At 40.3% G+C, this 27,338-nt stretch overlaps 1 protein-coding gene across 1 annotated transcript; it reads right to left on the reverse strand.

Moving 5' to 3' along the window:
• Positions 1 to 8,340: 8,340 nt before the first annotated feature.
• Positions 8,341 to 12,207, reverse strand: LOC133916854 (proline-rich receptor-like protein kinase PERK10). The gene is made up of 7 exons (XM_062360728.1): positions 11,852 to 12,207; positions 11,389 to 11,535; positions 10,940 to 11,154; positions 10,299 to 10,381; positions 9,494 to 9,605; positions 8,978 to 9,052; positions 8,341 to 8,908 (listed from the first exon to the last, which is right to left on the reverse strand). Exons 1-7 carry the CDS (start codon positions 12,195 to 12,197, stop codon positions 8,729 to 8,731), a joined length of 1,158 nt encoding a protein of 385 aa, XP_062216712.1. The 5' UTR covers positions 12,198 to 12,207; the 3' UTR covers positions 8,341 to 8,728.
• Between the last annotated feature and the right edge of the window lie 15,131 nt (positions 12,208 to 27,338).

Below are 27,338 nucleotides of genomic sequence, written 5' to 3' on the forward strand. Positions count from 1 at the left end.
CGTTCAGTCATCACCAGATTGTTTGGTGGGTCATGAGTGACAACCATCTTGCCATATCGACAAGGAGCACAAACAAGATTCTTCCCAAACTTGAGCTTAGGTAATTCTCGGATCAAGCCTAGGGCACTCAAACGAGTAATCAAATCAAATCTCATATGCCATAATCTCCTATGCCACATCCAAAGCTTAGAAGAAGGTTGAGCAAGTAAACACCGAGAAGAACCAGAAATCTTAGAAAAAATGGCTCCAAAACTCTCCCAACTCGAGAAATCTTACAAATCAAAGCACTAAAAGAAACAAGAACTCGAGAAGTATCGCGCTTCAAGCGCACTTCCAAGTCCTCATCTAGCAGTTGAGATATAGAAAACATGTTGTATCCCAGATGCTCAACCAAAGCCACATCTTTGAGAGTAAAACTCTCATGTACCTTTACCGTTCCTTTGTCCTTCACTCTCTTTTCCGATCATCCCCAAAAGTGATTTACTCGTGATGCTTTGTTGGGATGAGGCTGGAGAACCATGATGAATATCCGGTTATGTGGTGCGAATAACCAGAGTTACTGAGCCACTTGTTCTTCAGGCCTCCACCTACCAAAGATATTGAAGAAGAATAGAAGGTGGATGGCTCAGTACTAGGGTTAATCAAAAACCTCATGGGAATCCAGTACTAGATCATCCGCTTTGAAGCTAAAATAGTAGGAGCATGCAACTCAATACCAACACGCTGGAGATGAGTATCACAATGGGGAACACATGGTCCACCAAAGGACTAGGACACAAAGACTCTTACATGTGGACCAAAACTATATGAGTCATGAGAAAATCCCCAATGGGTAACACCTCTAGAAAGAGACTGAAAAGCGCTAGAGACTCATGGGTGAAGTGAGGAAAAGACTCATGTATACTAACAGAGGGGCGGTACATGTCCTAGGTACTCCACTTCTACTCATGCCTCTCATCTCTCCTATGATGAGTCCTCATCTTATGTTGTGGAGCTCTCTTGGGTGTGGATTTCTTCTTTGTAGGTTGAGATGTAGGATTTCTCTTTTCTGGTATGGATTGTGAGATATTGATCTTGGATTCTCTGACTCTAGGGTAGTGGGTGAAGTGAAAATAATTTTGCCAGAACTGATGTAAGCAACTCTCTCAAAGCTCAAACGGAAAGCTAGCCTAGCTTTATCAGCACACATTTTGGTCTTGGCCAAGATCAAATCCATTTTGCTCTTACCTTCTGAGTACTTCTCCAGAAGAGAAAGGAGCTAATTATTCTTATCCATGAGTTTTTCAACTTGCCCTCTAACCTAGCTGAGCTTGTCCTTAAGGATAATGCAGGTGGGATATTTTGGCTGCACATCCGTAGAACTCTCATCATTCTCCAATCTAGACTCTAACTCCTTTATGCTCTTGACTTTCACATCAACATCCTTTGAGAGTAAAGGGCAATTCTTGCAAGCGTATAAGAGAGTAGGTCTAGACTCCTCTTCAAGGAGCTTCTTCTCGGCAGTCTCAAGTCGACAGGCAACTTGAGTATGCTCAGTTTAAAGCTCGACAAGCTCACTCATGACAACCAAGCAACTCTCACAATCCTCATCCTCAACCTTGGCCTTAGACCTAAACAACTCAATCTCAAAAGAAACAGACTCATATTTAGGCCTAAGTTCCTTCAACTCATGCACAACTTTTTTAAGTAACCTATCCTGACTAATGAGAGCATCATTCAAGGTATCAACTTGGATAGAAAGCTGGTTATAGGAAGGTAATACCTCAAAGAGATCAAGCTCGGTGTCCTTGTCATTGTTGTCGTCCGCCATGAAGCATAGGCCGGTGAAGTCTTTGGTCTTTTTCTTATTCTTCACTTGCGGTTCCTCCTCCTCTAAGCTCTTCTCCTCACTAGAAGAGGTATCGACGTTGCTGAGAGCAGCAACGAATGCCTTAGAAGCTGTCTTGGCCACCTTCTTGGCCATCTTATCGTGGTTCTTCTTGAAGAAGGGCTTCTTATTCTTCATCTTGTGTTTGTTGTAGTCATGGTTGATATCTTCCGTCTTCTTGAGCTTGGGGCAATCTGCCTTGAAGTGGGAGGTGTCACCACACTCAAAGCAGGCTCAAGAGCCACCCCTCCTACGATCTCGACGGTTGTTGTATAAGTAGGTGAACTTCTTCACAATGAGGGCAATGTCCTCATCATCAAGTACCTCCACCTGCTCCTCTGTGATAGAAACAAGGGATGACAAAGCAAATCTACCAGATAAAATGTTAGCACAAGAAACACCACTTCTACATTGGTTGCCACTGCTAGGTCCGGAAACCAATGTCATGTTCTGAGACAAGGAGTTTCCAAGATCAATTCGAACTGCCTTGACTATCTTGGTAGACTTGAGTTTGCTGAAGAGTTCATCACAAATTAACATATCATAACTTAGTGACTCTTCAATGCTCGAGATCTTCACTTTCCATATGCTATGATCGAGAGAATAGAGAAGCTTGATCACCCTTTGATGGTCAGAGTAGGGCAAAACACCATGGATCTAACGTTGCTCACAATTCCATCAAAACGAGCGAACATAGCATTAAAAGATTCACGAGGCCCTTGCACAAATATTTGATATTCTTAGTTATAAGTGATTTGGCATCTGGCCTTAATCTGATTAGTGCCTTCATGGAAGACACTTAGAGTAGTCTCCTCGGCAGTACGGAGGTGATGAACCTTGTCAAACTCATTCCGACTCAGACTAGTGAATAAAATATTTTTGGCCTTGTTGTTAGCCTCATACTGTTCAATTTGAACCTAAGTCGTGTGAGCAGTATGGATCTTCTAGTTGGAATCAACTACTTCATATATTGCACTTCCTTGGCTTAGATGATAAGTCTTCATGCTCACCTTCCAGTACGAAAAGTCTCTTCCATTGAACAACAGAATCTTCTCACTTCTCTCCATATCGCCTACGGATCACAAAGCCGGTTAAGGTCAACAAGTGATCAAACCGGCTCTGATACCAATTGTAGGACCGAGATAGAAGACTAGAGGGGGGTTGAATAGGTGCCTTATAAATTTCTTACGAAATAGATGGCCTACTTCTTATTCAGCCAACGCTCCTAAAAACGCATAAACAGAAGCATAAACTTTAGAGAGATAAAACGAGAAAGAAAGTTCCATGACAACATGACTCCACGGATGAAATATGAACCATATGTTCTATTCAAGACCATTGCATGTGTCTTTGTGCACAAAAGCTTAAAACTTGAATGAATAACAAAACAAAAGGACAATCACCGAAAGAAGCAACTCTCCAAGATTGATGGGGAGTTAAGCCTTCGGGTTCGGCTGTTTCTAGAGGAGAGAGGGCGCAGGGAGGCGCTGGGTTTGTGGCGGATGGCAGAGGCGTGGGATCGGTGAAGCAAGCGGCTAGAGGAGGAAGAAGAGCCGGGACTCGGCTCAGCAGCAGCTCAGCTCGGCATGGACCCACTATACAAATAGAGGCGGCAGGCACGCACACGGGGAACGGCCGACTCGATCGGGTGTGGTTCGGCCCAAACAGGGAGAGGGAAAGAGAGCCAGCCCGAGAGAGAGAGAGAGAGAGAGAGAGAGAGAGAGAGAGAGAGAGAGAGAGAGAGAGAGAGAGAGAGAGAGAGAGAGAGAGAGAGGGGGTGGGATTGGGCTCAGTTTTAGGTAGGATTTGGCCCGACTAGGCTTAGGAATTAAGAAATTGCTTTTCTTTCTTTTTATTTTCAAACAATTTTTTGCAAAGAGCTACCAAACGAGTGTCTCCTAACGAACTTTTGCAAATATTTTTCACACATAAAAACCTAATGTAACTACTGCAGCATGAATGCAACAAGCATGAATATAACCTATGGCATTTGAATTAAATTTAGAAATTAATTTCCTCCTAATTTAAACAAAAATCTACAACTCCTATTAAATTCTAGAAAATTTTATACTATTGAGAAAATTGAAAATTTAAGGTGTTACACCTATTGAGTTGTGATGTCTGGGGTTGGGATGGATATCGGTAGTGCTCCATGTTTTGACGGAACTCACTTTCCCTATTGGAAAATTCTAATGACCATTTATTTGTAAGCTAAATATTTAGATGTTTGAACAGTCACCGAGGATGGGATGAAGGAACGGGTCACAATTAAGGCAATTCAATGCTTTAGCGAAGATCCTTTTATTATCTCTAAGCATCAATGCATTTAATTGAGTTTATTCTCTCACCAATGGTCATGATATTTGGACTCACCTCATTGAAATACATGAAGGCACAAAGGATGCACACAATGAGAAATATCATATGCTAGTCATTAAGCTCAATAACATCAAACAATTTACCTATAAAAGTGCTAATGACATATACTCACGTTTGAATACTATTATCACTGAGATCAATGGGCTAAGTTTAATGCCAATTGGGGATGATAAATTGGTGAGAAGAATACTTAAAGCTCTTCTTTCAAAATACAAGTTGATAGTCTCCATCATCTATGATAACAACGATATTTGCAAGATGACTCTAAGCCAAGTTCTTAGCAAAATCACCGCTCATAAGATGACCATGAACATGAAGGTTGTAGCTTCCTCCTCATTGGGCACCAAAAACCTTTCCCTCACAAGCAAGCAAGCTCTTTACCCACACATGAAAGAGAAGATGAGAAGGCAAGAGCAAGAGTCAAGCTCAAACAAAGATGATGGTGATGAAGATGAAGAGAGTGATGAAGAATATGAGCAAAGCACCTCACATGATGAAGAAATGGATCCCAAGATTTCTAAGCTCATCTCAAGATTGGAGAAGTATCTCAAGAGGATCAACGCTAAGATCAATCATCCAATCTCTATGAAAGACTTGGTCAATACAATTGATCATGTCAAGAAGAAGAAGAAGACCAAGAACAAGAGGGAGACAAGGGGAAGGAGCAAGACATTTGTAAGTATAGGAAGATGGGTGAGTGAAGATGAAGATTCAAGCTCAAATGATAAGAGCTTCACCATCCACTCCTCCAAGAGAAGCTCTTTCTCAAGATCATCATCACACAATTCATCATCACACAAGTGCCTTATGGCCAAAGGTATGAAAAACGATGCAAATGATGATGAATCCGTTGGGGATCACCCTCTCAAGAAGAACTTGAATTGATCAATGGGGAACAAAGATCCTTAAAGAAACAAGCTAAAGAACTTAAGAAATTCAATACCCTTAATGATATTCATGCTTCTTTTGTTTCTAATTAGAAACAATTACTAAGTAAATTAAATTGCTAAACAAGTAGCATGAAGAGCTGGAGGTAAAACTTGATGGCATTGAATCTCAACCTAAAGTCTCTTTGAAGCAATCTACCTCTCTCTTTAATTTCAATTCTATGGTAAATGTTTTCACTTCTTTTGATAATTTATTTAATCTATCTAGCTCATCAATTTACAATGAGACATGTGTTGAGAATGTTGTTGTAGAATCATATATTGATCTCATTGCATAAGAGACTGATGAGCTCAAGCAAGAAGTGGAGAAGCTCAAGAATTGGCAAGACTAAAAGGCAAAAACTATGTCCAACCTCCTCAAGATAACCATGATAACATGGTGAATAATCTTATGGAGGGGTCCACCGTGGTATGCTTCAAGTGCATCAAGAAGGCCACAAGTCATTTCAATGCAAACAAGTCAAGAAAGCTACCATGGAGAAGAAGAAAATGAATCTCTTCAACAACACGTTCAACATCTATACCAAACCTAACTACAAGATTAAGACCAAGAGCAATCACTTTAAGGTCAAGAAGAAGGAAAATGGCAAGGTGTTGCACAGATGGTTGGGAGAAATGATTGGGGGTAGAACTAACCCATTTAGGTGTCCAAGGAAATCATCATCAACATGAAATGATCCCAATCAGTTTGGGTTCCAAAGAAGACTTGAAGCTCATGGGTCGTCGGAGGATTTGAAGACTTGACTCAAAAGATGAAGTGAATGTTCAAGCAAAGAAGTCAACAGTACAAGATTGGGCACATTGATGAAAATCTTGATCATCATATATGTAAATTCTCCACTCAAAGGTAAAAGAGGTAATGCATTTTGTTTTGTATCTAGTATATTTGCCTTATATAGGATTGCATGTGCTTATTTCATTTCTTTGAAATGCCTAGTGTATGTTTCATATGGTAGGTTGCTTGTGTTTATCTCTAACCCATGAGCAATCTATATGGTTTAATAGTTGTAGGTTCTTTGTATGGTATATTTCTACAACTGGTATTTTTTTGTACCATGAGTCGAATCTATACGATAAATTTCTCATTGTTATCAATGACAAATGTATGTCTTTCAAAAGTATTCGACATTTGTATGCACATATTAGAGGAAGCATATCCTATGGGTTGTGATTTTGAGACTAACATTTGTTTCAAGTAATATCTTTTGTAGTCTTATGGAGTAATATATATGTCTTTAGAGGTATGCAATGCTTAAAGGTTTCAATTGGTATCGTTATAAAATATTTGTACATTTAAGCTACATCTATGCAATATGGCTTAAACTTCTGATCCTGATATATTATCTAGTGTGCATATTTTGTCACATACCTACAAGTAGTTCATCACAAGTTGGTCTAATCATATGCACACACATAGTGGGAGTTTAGACCATATTATGTGAGTTTCATGAATTGTGATCTATATCCATTCCGACAAGTGGTATCATCTTATTGGATCACAATTTATGAAGTTCTCTCCTATTTGCTCTAACATTTTTCCTTGAAGTCAACATCTGTTTGTAGCCTTTTTGAGACTGTTGACAAAGGTAGCGACCGAAGCAAGATGGCATACCTAGGGGAAGAACAAGTAAGAAAGCAACATGCCTAGGGACGTCAAGGTTAACAAAGAAGAAGATGCAAGAAGCTCACAAAGATCTCAAGACATCCACAAGTAGTACCAAGGCTACGAGTGTATCAAGAGTGCGCAAAGTAAGGAGCTCTTGCATGGGTCGATCAAGGGAGATAGTAGCGATGGGAAAAATGGGAGAATTTTGTCCATGACGGCCACAACAAAAGGAGGACAAAATGAAGGTAACAACAAGGTAGACAAAGATGGGATCTTTCCCTTACAATTGCTATCACTGTTTGTTCTTACTATGCATCCAAACAAAGTGGTAAAGCCTTATGCACTTTATAATTATTGTCATTCATTATTTGTGCACTTTACATTTGGTATCATTTATGTTTTTCCATCTTTTCTTTGTTTTGAAGGTTCCTTTCTTCAAGTTGCTATCTTTTGTGTGATAACCCATCAAATGAGTTTCAATAGAACATAGGGTTCATATACATCCACGAGAGCCATGTGTTTTTATGGATATTTTGTTAGCAACTTGATTCTCTCTGGTTTTGCTTCCGCTGCTAGTTTTTGAGGTGCTTTGGGTGATAAAGGATAATGCCATCTGTTTCGAAAGAAATTGGTAAGTCGACTATTCACCCACTTTAGTCATCGTTCTCGGTCCTACAGTCCGTATGTAGAAAAAGTTGTTTAAAAGGGCCAAATTCTAAAAATTTAACTAGTCTTTGGTTATTTTTACTACTCCAACTTAAATTAACAATATTTAATTAAAATATTCTGTTGAGCACATAAAATTTTTATTATTAGACACGCCATCAAAATTACATTAAAAATATTTGAATACATGTTTGAAACATTAACATGCAAAAGTTGAATAGTATAAGCAACATTGAGAGTTAAGTTATAACGGAGGTTGATGCAAGTGTGGGCCCCATTCCAAAAAAACAAGTGCGGGCCCCATTCCCAAAAAAACAAGTTTGGGCCCCATCAAAACACTCAAAATACATTGGTATATTCCTTCGTTATCCTCTTTCTATGCACCATAAGTCGAATGAAGTGGTATATCAGCCTACAAATAAAGGGTGTGTTTGCATCAAATGTCGTTGGGTAGAAATGGCAACCCGTGGTTAGTACAACGGTATGGCATGAGTATCTTGTAGCTAAGAGGCACTATTCGAACCTTACTACGAGTTAGGAGGGAACATTACGACGTTTTGAGAACTTGATCCTGTGATCTCTCTTTTTTTAAGGCTATCCTGTGATCTCTTAGATGTTGAGATACCAATCGCAATGCTCTGGGCAAAATGTACAAAGGAAAAAAAAGTGGATTTGCTAGCTGGAATTAGACCTGGAACGTGCTCGGTCACTAGCTGCCAACCTACCTCCAGTAGATATTCAAAACCCGAAATATTTTTCATCTTTTCTCACTGGTTTTACTTTTACTACCTTCGGGCATCGATTGACGAACAAAAGCAAGCTAGAGCTTCATGCAGCTGCATGTCAAAACACCCGTACGCAATGTGACCAACAGATTATCATGAACTGAAACTTTATATATCTAGACAATTGTCCTTCCTACAGGGTATGAACGAGGCAATGCTTTCTTTTGTCACATCGCCTTCACTTTCCTTCTCAGCTCAAAAGCCACCCAAAAGCTTGCAAAATACATTCACCTGGCACGCAAAATTTACCGAGATAATACATGATGCTATTTGGCAATACATGCTTAATAAAGTACAAGCACAACCTCCCATCAAATTTGAACCTTCCTCAAAGCTACCACCACGTGCCAAACTAACAACCGAATGCAGATGCAGCAGACAGCTAGGACCGAGGTTTAATCCATCATGAGCTTTGTGAATTCCACCTAATCGTAATGATTAATGCTTGCGAGCCCGATCTTGGGAGAGTAGAACTTAATCAGTTGCTTATGATCTCACTTCCATCTGAATGCTCAGAAGCATCAGTAACATCCCCAAGCTCTTCAGCTTCCTCATCGGTTTCCATAGCATCAACTTCAAACTCTTCCTCGTCAGTGTCCTTGTCCTCATAAATTATCGGTGGAGCTGCCTCTTCATCGTCTGCTTCATCATCTGCAACCTGGACCACAATACTTTGGATCAATTGCAATGCTGAAAATGATCTAGCTTTTGGTGGAAGGAAACTTACCTCGCTGAAAAGGTAATCTAGAGTAGTAGAGAGTTGATGTGCTGACTTGAACGTTGATGTTCTTGCATCAATAAGCTGAAAAAATTGCAGCCAGTAACATGAGTATCCAACAGTAGACATGACTTACAATTGTCATTTGTAGCGACAGCTAAGCAATAATTTAGTGAGGCTACAATGTCTAGTTGTGGATTCAAACTCAGCATCATCAAGGGACGCTTGCAATGTACTATCTTAATGAGTAGAATATCCTTACTTATGCACACTGATGCAAGTTTACTTTACATGTGGCAGTAAGATGCCATACAGGCATGAAACATCACTAAATGCACATGTCATCAGGCTGTTTGTTCCTTCCAAGCGTAATAGAAGTGTTGGCATGAAAAACTCTAGATTTTTAAAAATTCAACTTATTTACAATTTACCCCTAAACTTCTTAGTGGCAACAGATGTACCACTGGAATATGTTCACAGCTCTGGGATTACTTAGTTTTACCACAAGTGAAAACAAATACTAACCTGGTAAAGTGAGTTGAGCAATAGCAGAGAAGATTCCTGAGACACTATGCTGCTCATGTGTCGACTAAGTAAAGTTTGCAGCCATGGGAGCAAGCAAACCAATACTGCGCCCCTGAGGGAAAAGTATCAAGAAATGATATATTTGTGTCAAACTGTGATACACAAATTTAAGAATTACACTAAAAACTATGAAATGTGTAGAATTATCATCCTTCGAGTAGACAGGATAATCTAGCTAAAAAGTTAATAGGCCATAACATTCCTAAAGTAGCAGTTTTTCAAACTTCGAACTAAGAACAACACAATAGAATGAGGAACTCAATGAGAAAGAAAACAGACCCATTGGGATCAGGAGATTGATGATATGCTCATCTAGTCCACTAAAAACACACATACAAGAGATCACAGTAAAATAGACAACACTTGTCTCTAAATGGCTATTCTCATATGCTTCGTTTGCAACCATCCTTGTGTAATGATATAATTAGTAGCATCCTCCAGCTTTTGAAGAAAAAAAAGGGACACAATCACCCAAGTATAGCAACAAGTGAATGTGCAAGCATACAAAACAAAGGGATGACGAGAATAAGAAAATTGTAGAAAAGAATCACACCAAACTAAGTACTGAAAGAACTGGAAGCCCTGAGTAGCCCACTATATGCATGAATATATAGTTAATGGTGCATGTGCCCTACGAAGGCTGTCTAATAGTCAATGAATCAAATATCTCTACACTGCATGCACCGCATAATGTGTCCCAAACATTTATGTATTAAACTGATATAATGTGTCCATAGAATCTTACCTAGACTGTATTTGCAATACAAAGAACTTGAGAAGCTTCACAACATCTGCTGGTGTTAGGAGTGATATAGACTTAAAAATAACCTGTGTAACCAAACAGTAAAACTATGAGATATGATAAGGTAATCTTCAACCAAACTGCATGACGAATAATTAACATAGAGAACTCTTTGTTGTTCGTCAATAACAGACCAATTGTTACTAAGACTTCAGTAAAGACCAGGATTAACAAATTCTGCCTTTCCTTCTCAGTTACTGAACATGGCTCGTGGTAACTTTGGGTTCTATAGAATATACTCCTTATTTTTTTCAATTTTGCTTACTAAGAAAAAAATCATTAACATGGACCAAAAGGAAAAACTGACCAAAGAAACCATGCCCTAAATATGATCAGGCTAAGACTAGCACACATTCAGCTTAATTATTAATAAAACTGAACCATCAGATTAAAAACTCAGAAAAGTGCAATTGATCACACGTAATTCTGCAGGTTTAACTTGTATAAGCCAAATATAAGTATGTTAAATACTATGCACCAGTGACTACAGATACGAAATTCAAAACAGATTTCAACCACAGTACAACCAGCAAATTATAAGGGCTAACAGGTATTTTGGCCAAACATTGCACAGAAAAGAATACCTTTTCATCTCTATTGTACAAGCAATTCAGCAATGATACATTATCATCAGCGCGCAGAGCTTGCTTCAGCAAAATATGGACCGAATCTGCACTTGGTGGTGCCATAAAGAGTGGTTGCTCTTCATTATCTTTATTGATCAAATTCAGAGTTGCTAGTTTTTCCTCCATAGTAGGTTCATCAAGATTATACTCTGAAATTTCCTCATTGGCTGTATCTGAAAACTCCCAATGAAATACAAAAGCCAGTTAATTATAAAGCTTGAAAACAAAGGGTACCCTTAACTCTGTTTATTCGTAGTTTAGAATGCTTAGTGAATGACATAATATCAGTTTTCCAATGCCGGCGGTAGTATATTACAATAAGCTGTACCACTTGTATAGGTGATACAAATGCAAGTCAAAAATTCAAATTAACGATGTAGTTAAATTTTAACAAGGACATGTCTCACCATTAGTAGAATCCAAAGCAGATGATATCCTCTTTTTTCCTCTTTCTTTTTTCTTGGCACTTTCTTTTTTCTTTGATCTTCCTTGATGAGTGGGGTTTGTGTTCTCCTGCAAATCAGGTTCTCCAGACTCCTTGCTACTTACCAATGCTGCAAAGAAATAAGGAATTCACATCAATCGCAGCCATCTAAATAATTTATATGATCTTTAACGTCAGTAGCATTATAACATATCATTTAGTCATAAGAAAATATGGAGATATATTTTCAGAAACCTATTCGCACTAACGCCCCCGCGAAACACGATTCGTGGTACCCCCAACCAATTCGCGGTTCCCTCACAATCGGAACCGCCGCCGGTTCGCAGTACAACTCGCTGTGAGCAGCGAGCGAACCCTAAAAACAGATGAAAAACTAAAAACAGAAGGAAGAGCTACGGGAGAGAAGAAGGGGGGAAGGAGCTTGCCGGATCCCTTGGTCTCTTCGTCATCGCGCCGCCGCGCCGCCTTCCTCGTCTTCTTCGATGAGGTGGGAGTCGTCAGCATGGCGGGAGGAGGGCGGCGCTGGCGGCGTGGTGCGTGGGTCGGGAGGGGCGCGTGCGGGTGGCGGCGTGGGGGCAAGGTACGGAGGAGCGGAGGCGGCGGGCGCAGGGTCGATGGGCACGTGCAGCTAAGGAAGGCGTGTGGCGGCGGCGATTTCCAGGAGCAACGACGCGGGTGCGTGGCGGCTGCCTCGGTCGGGAGGGGAGACGGAGGCGAGGGTTTCGGCTCGGGTTTTGCTGCCCCGAGCTGGCTGTCAAAATGATGGGCCATTAGTGAGTACAGACCGAGGGAGAGGCCGACCAGTCTCTCGTCATGGAAATGAAGGGTTTGTCTCTGGAGGCTTGGGCCACCTCTTGGGCCGGGCCGGGCCGGGCTGCAACGGCATTTTGAACGCTGCCATGATGGCGTGGACTGCGGAACTTCGTTGTCGGACGAGAACCAGTGTCCAATGTCCAGCGACGGAACACTACTGAAAGTATAGAACACCACCGAGCTAATGGGAAAAACCGTTGGAGTATCAGTACAGGAAAAAAACTTACTTTTTGCACGAAAGGAATCGCGGATAGAAGACTTTATTGCTCAACATAAGTACTCAAAGTTCGGCGGATTACGGCTGTAGTTGCAAAATTTATACGAGATGACAAGAAGAGACATAGTCTCGATGTGTTATGGTTACCAGTGTTACCTAGGCATGGACATAGGTATCGAAATCCGACTCAGATTCGAGTATCCGATTCGATGAAGACAATTTAGACACGCGAAATACAACTCGAAATCCAATTCTGATTCAGATGTTACTAACCAAATTTGTCACTAGTCCATCTGAAACTACACCCTAAAATAGCACTACATTTGGATGGTGAAGCTTTCCAAGCAATCGTGCCCTCTTCCCAAAGTCAGTTACCTGGATATGTAAGTGATAAGTCAGATCATGCATAGATTTACTAGAGAAGTGCAGATGAAAAAGAAAAAAGAAAACAAGGGGAAGTTACCATCTTTTCCACTCATACGTCTCCAGCATCGGAAAAGGCAACTTGATCTGAGCTGTGCTTAATCGCCACATCTGAGCCCTTTCCATGTACCGTTGAACTTTGTTCCAAATCTATTAGATCTATTCTTGTCTATGCGATGTTGATATCTATTTGATCTATTCTAGTCTATGTGTACTCTAGATGTCTGGTTACACTTTAGAAAGATAGATGCAAACATGTTTGGATCTAAACGTATCGATAACATTGTCATATTTTGTTTATAGATTATCTTAGCACAACCTACAACGTGATAGGAACTAGGTGGACCCCTTCATCTACAGTGTAACAACTGGTTAATCATAATTTGAATATCTTGATCTAATCACTGCATGCAAGTGAATCTTAATCTTAGGGAAGACATCCTCTCATAACAGCTACAATCCTAAATCTTTTTTTTTGAATCTCTGATGCACAACAATTCACAATCAATCATCATTTTTGTTAGTAGCAATACTTTGATAGATAAAGCTTGAGATCCAATTGTTCCTTGATATCGATAAACCTTACAATACTCTAAGGGAAAGACTGCACTGACCCATGCATTTACGTTTTGTAAATTGTGCATATATCTAGTATCAACAAGCTTTTCTGGCGCTATTGCTGGGGAAGATGTTCGACTTTTTTAGCTATTTGGTTTTGCTACTAACACTCTAATCCTCAACCTTTTTCTAGTATTTTTGTTATTATTTCTTTTTTTCACCATGAATTCCATATGCTCTTTGAAAATGATGCTAGATTACTATGGACCGAAGACTAAAGCAAGTGCTTTGCCAAGCTCAAACACGAAGGTCAAAGCGGAGGAATTTTGTCTACATCCATTGTTGGTACAAGTGGCTCAAGAGAAGTCGTTTTCCTGATCCAAAGAGGAGAACCAGTACAAATACATCAAACCCTTGGAGGGATTATGCAGGACATCCAAGCAGCAAGGAGTCCCAGAAGAGCTATTCAAATGGATGATATTCCTATTTTCATTAGAGGGGAGAGGGAAGGCATGGTATAACTAAGTAAGTGGTGATGTAAATAGAGAGTAGGGTGAGCTCTTCAAAAGTTTTGCATGAAACTCTCCGCTATAATAAGAACCCACAAATTAAGAAGGGAAATCATCAACTTCACACAACTGCCCACTGAAACCTTAAGTGATGCTTCGGAGTGGTATAATGAATTGTTGACAATGGGCCTCAAACTTGGTGTTGTTAATGATGTTATTATGAAAACATTCTATATGGCTCTATCTAAAGATTTTGCGATACACCTTGACTCGGCATCCAGTGGGAGCTTCATGACAAAGACGACTATGATGACAAAATAAGTGATCCTAGATATTATGTCCACTGAAGCCATGGGAAGAGATTGGAATGAGCATGAGGAAGAAGATGAGCCACCAATACATAAGAAGGAGCTAGCCAAGCCAGTTGTTGTCATGAAGATCTATGCTAGAAGAAGAAGGCTTCGCCGCTACAATACCATCTCAATTTTGGGGAGCCAAAAAAGAGTCGGCCAATTAAGGCATCACCGATGATGACACCCATGGCACCACACATTACGGTGTCACCTCAAATCCAGGTGTCACTTGCACTGCCTCAACATCCACATCTACCTAGCCCAATTGTGACCATGATGCCACAAGAAACTAGTACGCCAATATTAGGGCCTCTTGGGCTCTCAGTGCAAGAAGCAAAAGATGCCAAAACCCTTAACTGAGTTTGAACCACTAGATTGGATGCTAATCAGGTTAGGCTGCACTTTCAGAGGGTCTTGGATATCGACATATCACGAGTACAACTCAATGAAGGCCATTGAAAGGTATTTCCTGGATGAAGAGGACATGCAGAAAGACATAGAGGACAACCTGAAGATCACATAAGAAATCATAGAGAAGTTTTTCTCCGATGACATAGAAGACATCTAACACGTCCAAGAAATAAAGCAACTTATGGGGCACAAGCCAAATTTCAGCAAGGTAGAGAAGTTGGCCAAGATCTTGGCAATCAGGACGTACCATGAAGAAGGCAAGCACATTCCAAGCCCACACATCAAGTGATTGATCGAAGGAGAGTGGATTGCGCAAGCTCTATGAAACATTAGAGCACATGTAAGCGTCATGTCCTATAGAATTTTTTGAAAGTTGTTTCTTGAAAATACAACTCTTGCACCCACTAGCATCAAATAATTCATGGTTGATGCTAAAACCTAAGAACCCTAAGGAATCTTAGAAAATCGGGATATAACAATTGCGAGAAATTCTATACCAACAAATTTATATATCCTAGATATTTGCCATTCTAAATTGAAAATGTAATTCTTGGATGTCCTTTCTTAAACTAATTAATGTTGTTCTTGATGCGAGAAAAGAGAAAAGAACCAACTAGGATAGGCTAAATATACTTACAACTTTGTGGAAGTATTTGACGATCATGGTGATCCACCTCTTGATGAGGAAGAGTTGGAGTATGTTTCTTTTGTGCATAAATTCAGGGATCCCCTCAAGTGAGTCCTCGAAGATAGCATTGGCAAAGGTACTGAAGATGAAGAAATAGGAGAAGCAATCAATGCATTTGAAGTGGCTCCAAAGATGAAGTCGAACCCAGTTCCAGAAGACATCCACATCGGTGATGAAAAACCAATTCCGAAGGTTGAAGAGAAGCCCCAAAAGGATTGCGATATGAGTACTTTGGACCAAACAAGACATACCCTGTGATAGTTAGTTATGAAATTAGTGAAGATGAAGCATCATGCCTACTTCTGTTCCTGAGGAAGTACAAGAAGGTCATTTGTTATACAATCGATGACTTAAAGAAGCACTAGTATCAGCACCAATCATTCAACCACCAGATTGGGACCTACCCTTTGAGATATTATGTTATGCTAGTGACTATGTTGTTGAATATGTTTTTGGACAAAGGAAGGGTAGAAAGGTTACGTGATATACTATGCCATCAAGACATTAAATGAAGCCCAGGTGAACCATGCCACTACAGAGAAGGAGTTGCTAGCAATTGTATTTGTTTTGGAGAAGTTCAGATCCTACATTGTTAACTCCAAGGTGATAATATACACAGATCATGTAGCAATTAAATACTTCTTAACAAAGAAAGATGCTAAACTACATCTCATTCATTCGATACTACTACTTCAAGAGTTTGATTTGGAAATTATGGACAAGAAAGGAACAGAAAATTTGGTCACAGACTTATCAAGAATAATGGAAGGAGGTAGTGACAATCAACTTCTTATATGAGTGATGAGTAGTTGTATGGAGTAATGAATTCTAATGATTTGATGATTGATGTCATAAGAGCAAAAAAAGTGATTGCATTTAGATCATGTAGCATTCAGGCATAGGAGACGATTAAAGCATGATCTATAAAAATTCATAGGAGCTCACCATACTTATATTACTACTGTGAATATGGGCAATTAAGGAGGTGTGTTATGAAGACAGAGAAAATAGAAATTCTTCAAAAGTGTCTGATAATGACCAATGGGTAATTACTATATCCGGACACCCTACGGTTTCCTGTAATTCTTGAGGCATATCTTCTAGCTCTAGGAAGAGGATCCTTGGATGAATGGTAACTATCTAATTGTACCTAGGGTATCCCATAAACAGTGAAGTTTAGCTTCAAGAATGGGAAGGAAGACTCCAGAGAACGTATGATGCCCCATATATATACAGAGCCTGGGTACCCTGCAGAGAACAAGAGGTAGCAAGTCACAAAACCCCAACAGGCGACAAAAGACTACGAGTCATTAGAAGTTGCTTGACTAGGTTAGATCTATCCAGACTAGCCACACACCCACTTGCAACAATACCAGAAATCAAAACAAGATAAACATGACGTATGGTTATCATCCTAAAAGAGGTCTGAATCTGTCTAAAAAAACCCTTTATGTGTTCTATTGATTCATCTACTAGAGGCATCCCCCATCCTTTCTACAAGTTCATGAGATTGGTGGTTCACCAATCATCGACAGCTAGCGCCTTTCGTGGGGGTCAAGACAATAGGCGTTGAAGGTTTACAAACAACATGATGTCAACTTCACTCAAGCCTGCACTGAGGACCAGTTTTTCGGACGAGAGGTTCTACAACAACTTCACCCCACCCATTGACAAACCGGCTATCAATCGTGTAAAGTTCAATGCAGAACTTTCCAGCGATTCAATGCGCTAAGGACTATGGCATCGAGTTCGAACCACTCGGCTGCCAAGACAATCGTGAATGCCTAATTCACCACAAGTTGGAATCTTCGCCCGTAACTTCTGACAACATGGATTGTCGAGAAACCTATCCAGAGCAATCCGATGAAAAATCCATGATGGATCTGGACACCTCTTCTAGTGTAGGTTACCTTCGAGAAGTCCTCATCATCGGAGATAGGGGTGATGATTCGAGGAATCATGGTGACAACTCTACAAACTCTTAGCTTCCTCCCGCTCTAGGTCTAGGTGATGGTCAGCTTCCATTGGCCACACCTTCTCAGGACCAAAACCTTAATGGAGCGTAGGGTTTTCCGTCTTCTGACCATCAGCAAGGGGCTTAGTGCTATAGATCTACAACATCACAGAAGCTCCTCCTTCTATAAGAGGCTCTAATGCACCCTCCAATTACAGATCTAGCAACCCTCCTCGGCAAGGACTGGATGAACTTGATGACTAGCATGCCTAAAAAGGTTCTTGTTCAGGCCAAGAATTCTCACCTACCCCTCACCGGGAATAGCTCTAATAGGGGGAAGTCACATAATGCCCCTTCTCGATAAGGATTAGACTCAGAGGGGCGTAATCCTCGGAACAAGGCATCCTAGAATGACAACTGAGCGCCCAAGCACCGTAGAACCTTGCCAGTCAGAGATCATCCAATCAACGATTTGTGCGAGGTTATCAATCGGTAGAAACACCCCAGGACACCCGAGGTGGCATTGTCCGCCCCTGGACAATCTGATTAGGGGCATCCTGACACTGCTCAAGCTGGGGCTGATCTCCAACCCCCATGGGTAAAACACCAGAGACTGCTGGGACCAGGCAGGGCATCATCAACAATGTCTGGCCTTTTCTTCAGATCTATGAAATGTGAGCTGGCCAGTTAGGTTTCGTCCTGGGTCGATCGAGAAGTACAACAGGAGTATGTAAGGATCAGTGACGTCCTAAGATGAGGGAGAATTAGGACACTTAAAACTAATTGGTTCCAAAAACTTCATAAGATAAATATATATCAATTTCTATCTAAATGTGTTCTAGGTTTATCTAGTGTGTCTACTCTACCATTCAAAAGGTTTGCAACCTATAGTCAATCCTAGCAAATTACTCTATGAAGGTAAGCATGCAAGGATAGATTGCAAATGTGTAAATGCGGAAACGTAAGGGTGGTAGAGAGAGCAAACTCAGCATAAGAGATTTTTATTTTGCGGTATCAATGACATAAACGCCACTTCTAGTCCATATTGGAGCAGCCACTTAAGCTATAGCTCCTAGATGGCACCCAGTCATGACCCTTGAACCACTTGTCACACCCATTTTTAACGGACAAAATCAAATGCGCCTTATGTGTGCCTAGGATATTCAACACACATAAGGATGTCATAAGTGAAGTAACAAAAATAATACTTTTATAGAATAAACATTTAACTCTTACAACAATTGACATATATTATCTTCTGTGAAGATATCTGCAACGGAACAGAAGCGCTGGTACCCAAAAATACCGCAGGAAATCGATTGGAAGACACGTGCCTAGAACATCACATCCTCATATTGATAGTCTTCAACATCTTCACTCATTGAGCAGCACCACACATGTCACATGTCATAGAAAAAATAGCAAGTGTGAGCACATGACGCGTTCAACAAGTGTATAGGAGAATAATGATATGTAAGCTTATAACAAGGACAAGCTAATACATAGTTTATTTGTATAAATGCAATTAAAGAAATATATTTAGACTCAAAAGCATTAAGCAGGTATTAAGTGAATGTAATCTAAACAACCCAATAACTATCACTCAAGGCTATCCACCTTGCAAACCATAACCATAACAATAACCATAATCATAACCATGACCAAAACCATTTAATCATGTGAGGATCCAAGTGTTATGATCATGAGTATGACTGATATATCTGATTTTACACTCTGCAAAGGTTGTTCACCTTTCTCCACGAGTCATGATTTCATCACCAGCAAGCAGGTGACTAAAGTCTCTATTCTGTCAGTGCTGATCAGGCACATATCACACTACCTAAGTTGTGTAGCTATGAGATCACTACAAGGTTGTTACAAAGTTCCTCCCAGTATGTGTATGCCCGCTGAGGTTTCACCGCCAGGGTTTACGATATCCCCTTCCAACCTAGAAGCCCCCTCTTGCGTCAGATGGTTCAAAGGATCCAGGATCCCTTCCCTGCACATCCACTGGCACTAACCAAAACCACACCCACTCCTACTGTTTGGTACACAAAAATGGGAATCCACTAATTAATAAGCCACCCCCCCCATAAGGGCTCGTGGTTGGAACATTACTTCTTAGGTTGCCGCTCTATGAACCAGTCCTTAATTAGGTCACTTGAGCAAATACTAAACCCACAACATAACCATGACCATCATCCCGAACTACTTAGCTTAAAGCCTAAGTTTCCATATTGCTATATCAAGTTCATTACCATAGTTGCAAATGTCAATTACACTTCCCAACATCCTGAAAGAATGGCTAAGCACTTCTACCCATGAAGGACACATATCCATAAATCACTTAGGCTTCAAGGGATGATAAGGGAATATCTAAGTAAACTCTAACATAGATGATTACCCATCAAATTGACTCTGCTTGCAATTTTGTAAAACAAAATAGTTTAAAATATATGTTCAAGATGATCAAGAAGTACACTTACCTTTTACCCTGCTTAGTGTTGTCAAAATCTTGGTCTTGAAATCTCTCGAACAGATCCGAAGCGTTATCGACTAATCGCCGATTCTATCAACAAACAAAAGCAACACCGAATAAACACCAAATAAATTCCAAATTGCAAAACATAAAAGAAATAGAATAAGGGACTAGGATCTTTGTTTAGCTAGGCAAATAGAACAAAATTGACTGGACTTCTTCCGAACAAAGATGGAGCGATAGGAACTAAGGTTTGACATGAAATTATAGAAAATATTGTTTAAAGTATTAACATGTGTGACCTATAAAAATTAATATATTATTTTAATATCATAAATTCATGTTTGTGATACAATGACATGTAGTTCATGACCTATATGTCATTGTGACAACCATAAATTTACTAATCAAAATAATATCTTCATGTTGTAGGCATCTAGATGTTAATAAGGAATAACTACTATAAAGAAATAAGAATTGATACCTAAATCTGGCATGGTTGGATAGATCATGTATTTAGGAAAATTTGAGTGCAAGAATCACTCAAATCAGATCTAGAATGAAGAAGATATAAGGTTTTGAAGTTGCAGGGGCTTAATTGCAAAATATGAAATTATTGGAATTACTTTTGTACTAGAAATTGAGAATTATGATGTTAGCAGAGGGATTCATGACATCATCAGAGAAGGAAAATAAAAGAAATGAAAATGCTTGCTAACTGTACATGATGGCCAGGCTTGGCTGCTGATGTGGCAGACACGTCATGAACTTTTGCTGATGTGGCTGGGTGAGGTGGCAAAGAAGAGCTGACTGGGATTATGTTGGCACATGGTTGAAAGTCCTTAATGTCGACTAGAGGGGGGTGAATAGTCGTTTCTGAAATTTAAAACTCTGCATCGAATCAGATAGTGTCTGGAGACTCTAGCTCAATCCGGATACTTTGGGTTCCGAAGTATCCAAGTTCACCTGAATTATCCGCACTATACAGAAACTCAAAATCAAAGTAAGTTTAAGTAAATCTAATGTAATCTACGAGTTACCACTATCTCTATAAGATGGATAAATTCCTTTCAACAATAATCCTGCACTCAAATACTCGCAAGCAACACTATTGAGACAAATCCTCAAATAACAATTTGAACAAGTAAATTGCAAGAAATTAAATGGAGACAAGATTTGATTCCGAAGTTCGGCCAACTCACAGAGAAGTGCATACGTCTCCGTTGAGGAGCTCACAAAGAACCGGGTCTTTTTCAACCCTATCCTCACCCAAGCGACCACAAAGATCGAGCTAGGGTTCTTACTCAATTCACGGGTAATACAATCTTCCCGTGGCACTCCACAACGATTGGGTACTCTACGGGTGACCTCTTGCCGTCTAGAGGCACAAAGCTTCAAGAGAAAAGAACGCAAATCGTAGCTCGACAAGAACTCAAAATGCTCAAAGATTTTCTTGTTGGTCTCTTGCTCCAAATCTCAGTCCCCAAACCTAACTCACAAATCTTAGCAAAGATCAAGCACTAGAGGGGTTTGGGAGGGCTATTGAATGATCTAGAGAGTGTTTGTTCACTGGTGGTTCAGCAGCAATAAATGAAAGGGGGTGAAGAGGTATTTATATCCTTCCCCCAAAAACTAGCCGTTATTGTGCTATTCAGACAGACTCGGAGTATCCGGGTTCACCCGGAGGCTCCGAGTAGCACAGAAACTCACGCACCTAACCTGTTAGAACTAGCTGTTACACTGACCCAGAGTATTTGGGTTCACTTGGAGACTCCGGGTAACACTTTGAGAAAAAACCGGCTAGAACACTAGTTCATAGGATGCCCGCAAAGTCCGAAAGCATCAGGACCCGGAGACTCCGGACCAACTCGGAGACTCCAGCTAAAACACCCTTAGCTAACCGAGAGTCTTTCTTGGAGTTTCACTCGTAGACTCCGGGACACTAACAACATCTGGAGTATCCGGACTAACCTAGAGACTCCGGGCTCAGACTTTAAAGCGAGACCGAGATTCTCTCTCAGAGTCTCACTTGGAGACTCTAGAACACTTGCACAGTCCAGAGTATCCAGGCTAACCTGGAGACTCCGAGCTCAGAATTAAAGCCAAACCGAGAGCTCTTCTCGGAGTCTCACTCGGAGACTCCGGGGCACCTAACAGAATCCAGAGTTTCCGGACCAACCCGGAGACTCCAGGCTCAGACAACTCTACCCTTTTCCTGGTGTTCGTGAGTGATGGTGTCTCTCAAAATTTGATTTTCACAAAATACTTTGAGCATTGAGACAGTACCAAGACTACAAAAAGCATCCCTCTTTATAGAACGACATTCCTAAACTCAAATTCAAAATTAAAAGGAATTGAACTCTATGAGTTTCTTTATGCCGCTTCTCCTTTCTTTTTGAGGGACGTCGACTTGTTTTAACTTTTTTTCAATGAGACTAAAACCTGTTCATAAACTCGATAAACCCATTAGTCCCTTAATCATTTGTCATCAATTAGCCAAAACCCACAAGGGGCCTAAATGCACTTTCAATCTCCCCTTTTTTGGTGATTGATGACAACCCGATTAAAGCTTATAAAGGATAATAGAATTTAAAGATTTTGAATTTTAAGGTGTATGGTGAGCTCCCCCTAAATGTGTGCATTGTCTTGAAATAAGAAATTGAGATCAAATGCACATATTTAAAGAAATTTTGCAAGAGCCCCTCCTATATCTTAGAATTCGCGGGGATGCAAAAGTGAGTGAACATGTATATTCGTGATACATATGATAGGATATTTCACATAATCTAAGAAAGAGAGAAACAAATATTACATCAACCAACTCATGGCATCACACTAGCAAAAAATATAGTCTTACGAATTTAAAAGGTTCAACTACAAGCACACCACACATAGTTCAATACAGTTATTACAAATGTCTCAAATATCCAACGAAAACGATGAAGGATTTAAGAATGAAGATAGACATGACACAAGGATTTCTCTCCCCCTTTGGCATCAAGCACCAAAAAGAAAAAGAAGCAGAAGAAATATTTAGCTATTGTCCTCTTGAATGTCATCATCGCCACCATCATTGGATCCATCTTCATTGCCATTGTTCGAAGAGCTTGCTTCGGCTTCTTCTATCTCCTCGTCATCGTTGGTCTGCTCATCATCTTGAGCATGAGAGGGAACCTTAGCAGCTATTTGGGCTTCATCATACCAAGCCTAAGGGTTCTCGATTTCTGGCTCACTAACTTCTTCTTCATTGATAATTGGAGAGCAAGGTGGCTGAATATCAAGATGAGTGTGAATTTCCTTTTGCCTTGCTTCTATTTTCCTCATCCTTACTTTTGTCTCTCGGATTTGAGTAGCATTGTGAGTGCAAACTCGAAATATTGCCTTTAGTGCACTCTTGATAAAAGGTTGAGAGCCATGATAGGATGGAACACGCTTGGGAGCCATTCTTTGTGCACTTGGAGCTGCAGGTGGAGGAGAGGGTGGAGGAGATGACTTAGAGCTCACAAATCTCATCCAATAATGTTCATGCTTCACTTCCTTAAAGAAATTTTTCTTGGTGACCCTTTCAATCATATACATGATGTAAGGCGTATAGGTACAACTTTTGTTGGGAGTATCTGAGGTAGTGTGGATTTTCCCCTAAACAAAATCTATCACACTGAAAGATTCACCCACATTAGACATCCGAGCTAGAAGGTTTCTTGAAATTCCTTGAACATTTGTGGCATCACCTCCTTTGGGATTCAATGTGAGACGAAATAAATTGTTTAAATACTTGTAGTAGGGCTTCATCCCTGTTGTCGTGCCATGTATCACCCTTCCATGATCCAAATACATAAAGTCCATATCATCTGGTGACAATTGATTCTCATTATGGATCTTAGAGTTGTGCAAGTCACGAACGTCAAAACCAAAAATGTGAGCAAAGGTCTGATAAGTGATTCTGTATTTCTCTCCTTCTATCATCCAAAACATGGATTGGTTTTCTTCATGATCATAGGAAAGTGTAGCATAAAATTGTGCAATAACTTCTACACTCTAGTCACACTTTAGACTCATAAAATTCTTGATTTTCTTTTCCTCACACGCTGCAATGACGGCCTTGAAAGTTTGATCATTCTTTTGCTCCATGTAATCCCAATCAATCCATTACATTAGAGTGACAGGATTTTTCTTTGTGAGGATCACGCTCTCATAGAAGTCAGCGTGAAACTCGTTCCAAAAGCGTGGGTCTGCCACGCTCTTCTCATACTCATAAGGATCTTCATTTCTGTCCTTTTTGCACTTGGCAGCCTTCTTCATATAGTCAATCATTCTTCTTGGTATTTCATGCGCTGCGTGGGCTCTATAAGGCCTGTGTAGCTTCAGAGGAGCTAACACAATGTTCTCTTCTTCTATTTCTTTTTGCCCGTGGATACTAGAACCGGCATCTACGGCTTTCCCTTTTCCACGACCTACTGTTACAGGGGCTATTCCCCTTGCTCTGAAAGTGCTCCTTGCCCTCATAGCTTGTAACTTAGTCAATCCATGAGGCACATTTTCAGATTGCGCCGGCTCCTCGATCCGAATACCTCTTGTTCAAAACACCGAGGAGAAGCATCGCTTTGACCTTGAGCTTGAGAGTCACTTTTGTGTTTCTTCCTCCTCTCATAGACATATCCCTTGTTTCGATCCATCTCAAAGGTCCTGAGGTATACATGAAAGATATATAAGAGAAGGCACAAGGATCGGTTGAGAAAGAATTTGGAATTGAAAGAGTGCTGTTAATTCTGACGGACCCGGAGTATCCGGGCTAACTCGGATGCTCCGGGTAGCCCGACCCCGGGGCAAGAATTTTGGGATTGAGCGAATCTTCCTCTACATTGCGAAACCCTTTCTATGAGTTGATTCTAGGGATCATAAGGAACATCTTCACTAAAGGAATTTGATTCTATACCAAGCTATTTATAGATCAGGTGAAAAGTACCTTTTAGGGCTAGATGGAGCACGGAGAGTCAATCCGGAGGGAGGGTCGGAGATTCCGACCTAGAGACGATGAAGATTCCGAGAAGTTCACCAAAAATCCTTGGACAAGACTTGAGATCGCCGGAGCTCTCCTCTCATAGTGAAGGAAAGGAAGAAGGAGTGAAAGGATGGAAGAAAGAAGAAAAATGGTTGGGGATCTCTGTATAAATTGGGTAACCCGGAGACTCCGACCTGACCCAGAGACTCCGGGTGGAGTCAAGAGTCCAAACCGAGACCCTTTCCCGGAGGGTGACCCGGACCCTCCGGGTTGAGTGACAGAATCCGGATACTCCGGGTGGACCCGAAGACTCTGGGTTCTGTCAACTCAACAGAATCAGAAGCTCACGAAACAATGTCAGATTCTGAATACTCTGGCATAGTCCGGATATTCCGGGATCTGAAGAATTGCATATTGAATTCGGAGCTGAGATTCGACGGGGAAAAGATTGTTGGACAAATGAGACATATATTTACAACTTGTGATCAGCCAACAAACAACATTACATAACTATGATCACAAGTAGCAAATTATGATCCAAAGATCAAAGAGTCAAAATTTTCAAATATTGCACACAAGAGTTTTTGCAAACCACTATCTACAAAAACTACAAATCTATAACAATAAATTGTATGCAATATATCAAGCCACGTTGCGAGAATCTAGGATATTAAGCTCACATCTCAACTCGCAAAACCTTCGCTCATCTAATAGCTTTGTGAGGATATCGGCTAGTTGTTTCTCAGTTCTCACATGGCGAATATCGATATCCCCTTTGGTTGAGTGGTCTCTCAAGAAATGGTGACGTATGTCTATGTGTTTTGTTCTTGAGTGTTGTACGGGGTTGTTGACTATTTTGACGGTACTCTCATTATTACACAAAAGTGGGACTTTGGTCATATTGTAGCCGTAATCTCTCAAGGTTTGTCTCATCTAAAGTAGTTGAGCACAACAAGTGCCTGCAGCAACATACTCGGCTTCGACGGTGGATAGGGCTACGAAATTTATTTTTTTATGACCAAGACACCAAGGACCTACCCAAGAATTGGCAAGTCCCGGATGTACACTTCCTATCCACTTTACAACTGGCATAATCGGAGTCCGAATAGCCAATAAGTTTGAAGGATGAACCTTTAGGGTACCATAAGCTAAGAATTCTCTTAACGGCCATTAAATGGCACTCTTTTGAAGTAGCTTGAAATCTTGCACACATGCACACACTAAGCATTATATCGGGCCTAGATGCACAAAGGTAAAGTAAAGAACCAATTATGAAACGATATACCTTTTAATCCACGGACTTGCCTTCTTCATTTAGGTCGAGATGCCCATTTGATTGCATTGGAGTCTTGATGGGTTTGGCATTCTCCATGTCAAACTTCTTAAGCATGTCCTTGATATACTTGGTTTGACAAATAAAAGTTTCTTTCTTAAGTTGTTTGATTTGAAATCCTAGGAAGAACTTTAGTTCACCCATTATTAACATCTCGAACCTCTTGGTCATAATCCTACTAAACTCTTCACAAAACAATTGTTAGTAGAACCAAATATAATGTAATCGACATATATTTGACAAACAAATAAATCATTATCGATATTTTTAGTGAAAAGGGTAGAATCGGCTTTGCCTATTTCAAAGCTTTTCTGGATAAGAAAATCCCTAAGGCATTCATATCATGCTCTAAGTTCTTGCTTAAGCCCATAGAGCGCCTTATGGAGTTTATACACGTGATGAGGACATTTGGGACCTTCAAATCTGGGAAGTTGCTCTACGTACACCAATTCAGATATTGGCCCATTTAGGAAACCGCTCTTCACGTCCATTTGATATAGCTTGAAATCATGGTGAGAAGCATAGGCAAATAATATACGAATTGATTTAAACCTAGCTATGGGTGTATAAGTCTCATCAAAATCCAAACATTCTATTTGCGTGAAGTCTTGCACAACCAACCTTGCCTTGTTTCTAGTGACGATCCCGTTCTCATCTTGTTTGTTGCGGAAGACCCATTTGGTACCAATTATATTTTGGTTTGATCTTTCCACCAATGTCCAAACTTCATTCCTCTTGAAATTATTTAATTCTTCTTGCATAGCCATCACCCAATCCGGATCTCCAAGTGCGTCTTCCACCTTTAATGGTTCCAAAGAGTAAACAAAAGAGTAACATTCACAAAAATTTGCAATTCTAGAATAAGTGGTTACTCCCTTTTGTATATCACCAAGTATGTTGTCTACAGGGTGATCTCTTTGAATACTTTGATGAACTCTTGGGTATGGCATTTGCGATTGGGGTTGAATATCTTCTCCTTCATCATCAAGAAACTTGTTGAAATCATCATGAGCTTGATCTTGACCTTGTTCTTGATTTTGATCTTGCATTAGAGTTGATGTCGATGGCTTTACTTGAATTGATGAAGACGGTTGACTTGGGTCATTATTGGCCATATGTTGCTCTTGTGATTCTTGAGGCTTGATTTCTCTAATTGCCATCTTCTTAATTGC

Source organism: Phragmites australis, chromosome 1 (genome assembly GCF_958298935.1).
Source record: "Phragmites australis chromosome 1, lpPhrAust1.1, whole genome shotgun sequence".
Lineage (NCBI taxonomy): Eukaryota > Viridiplantae > Streptophyta > Magnoliopsida > Poales > Poaceae > Phragmites > Phragmites australis.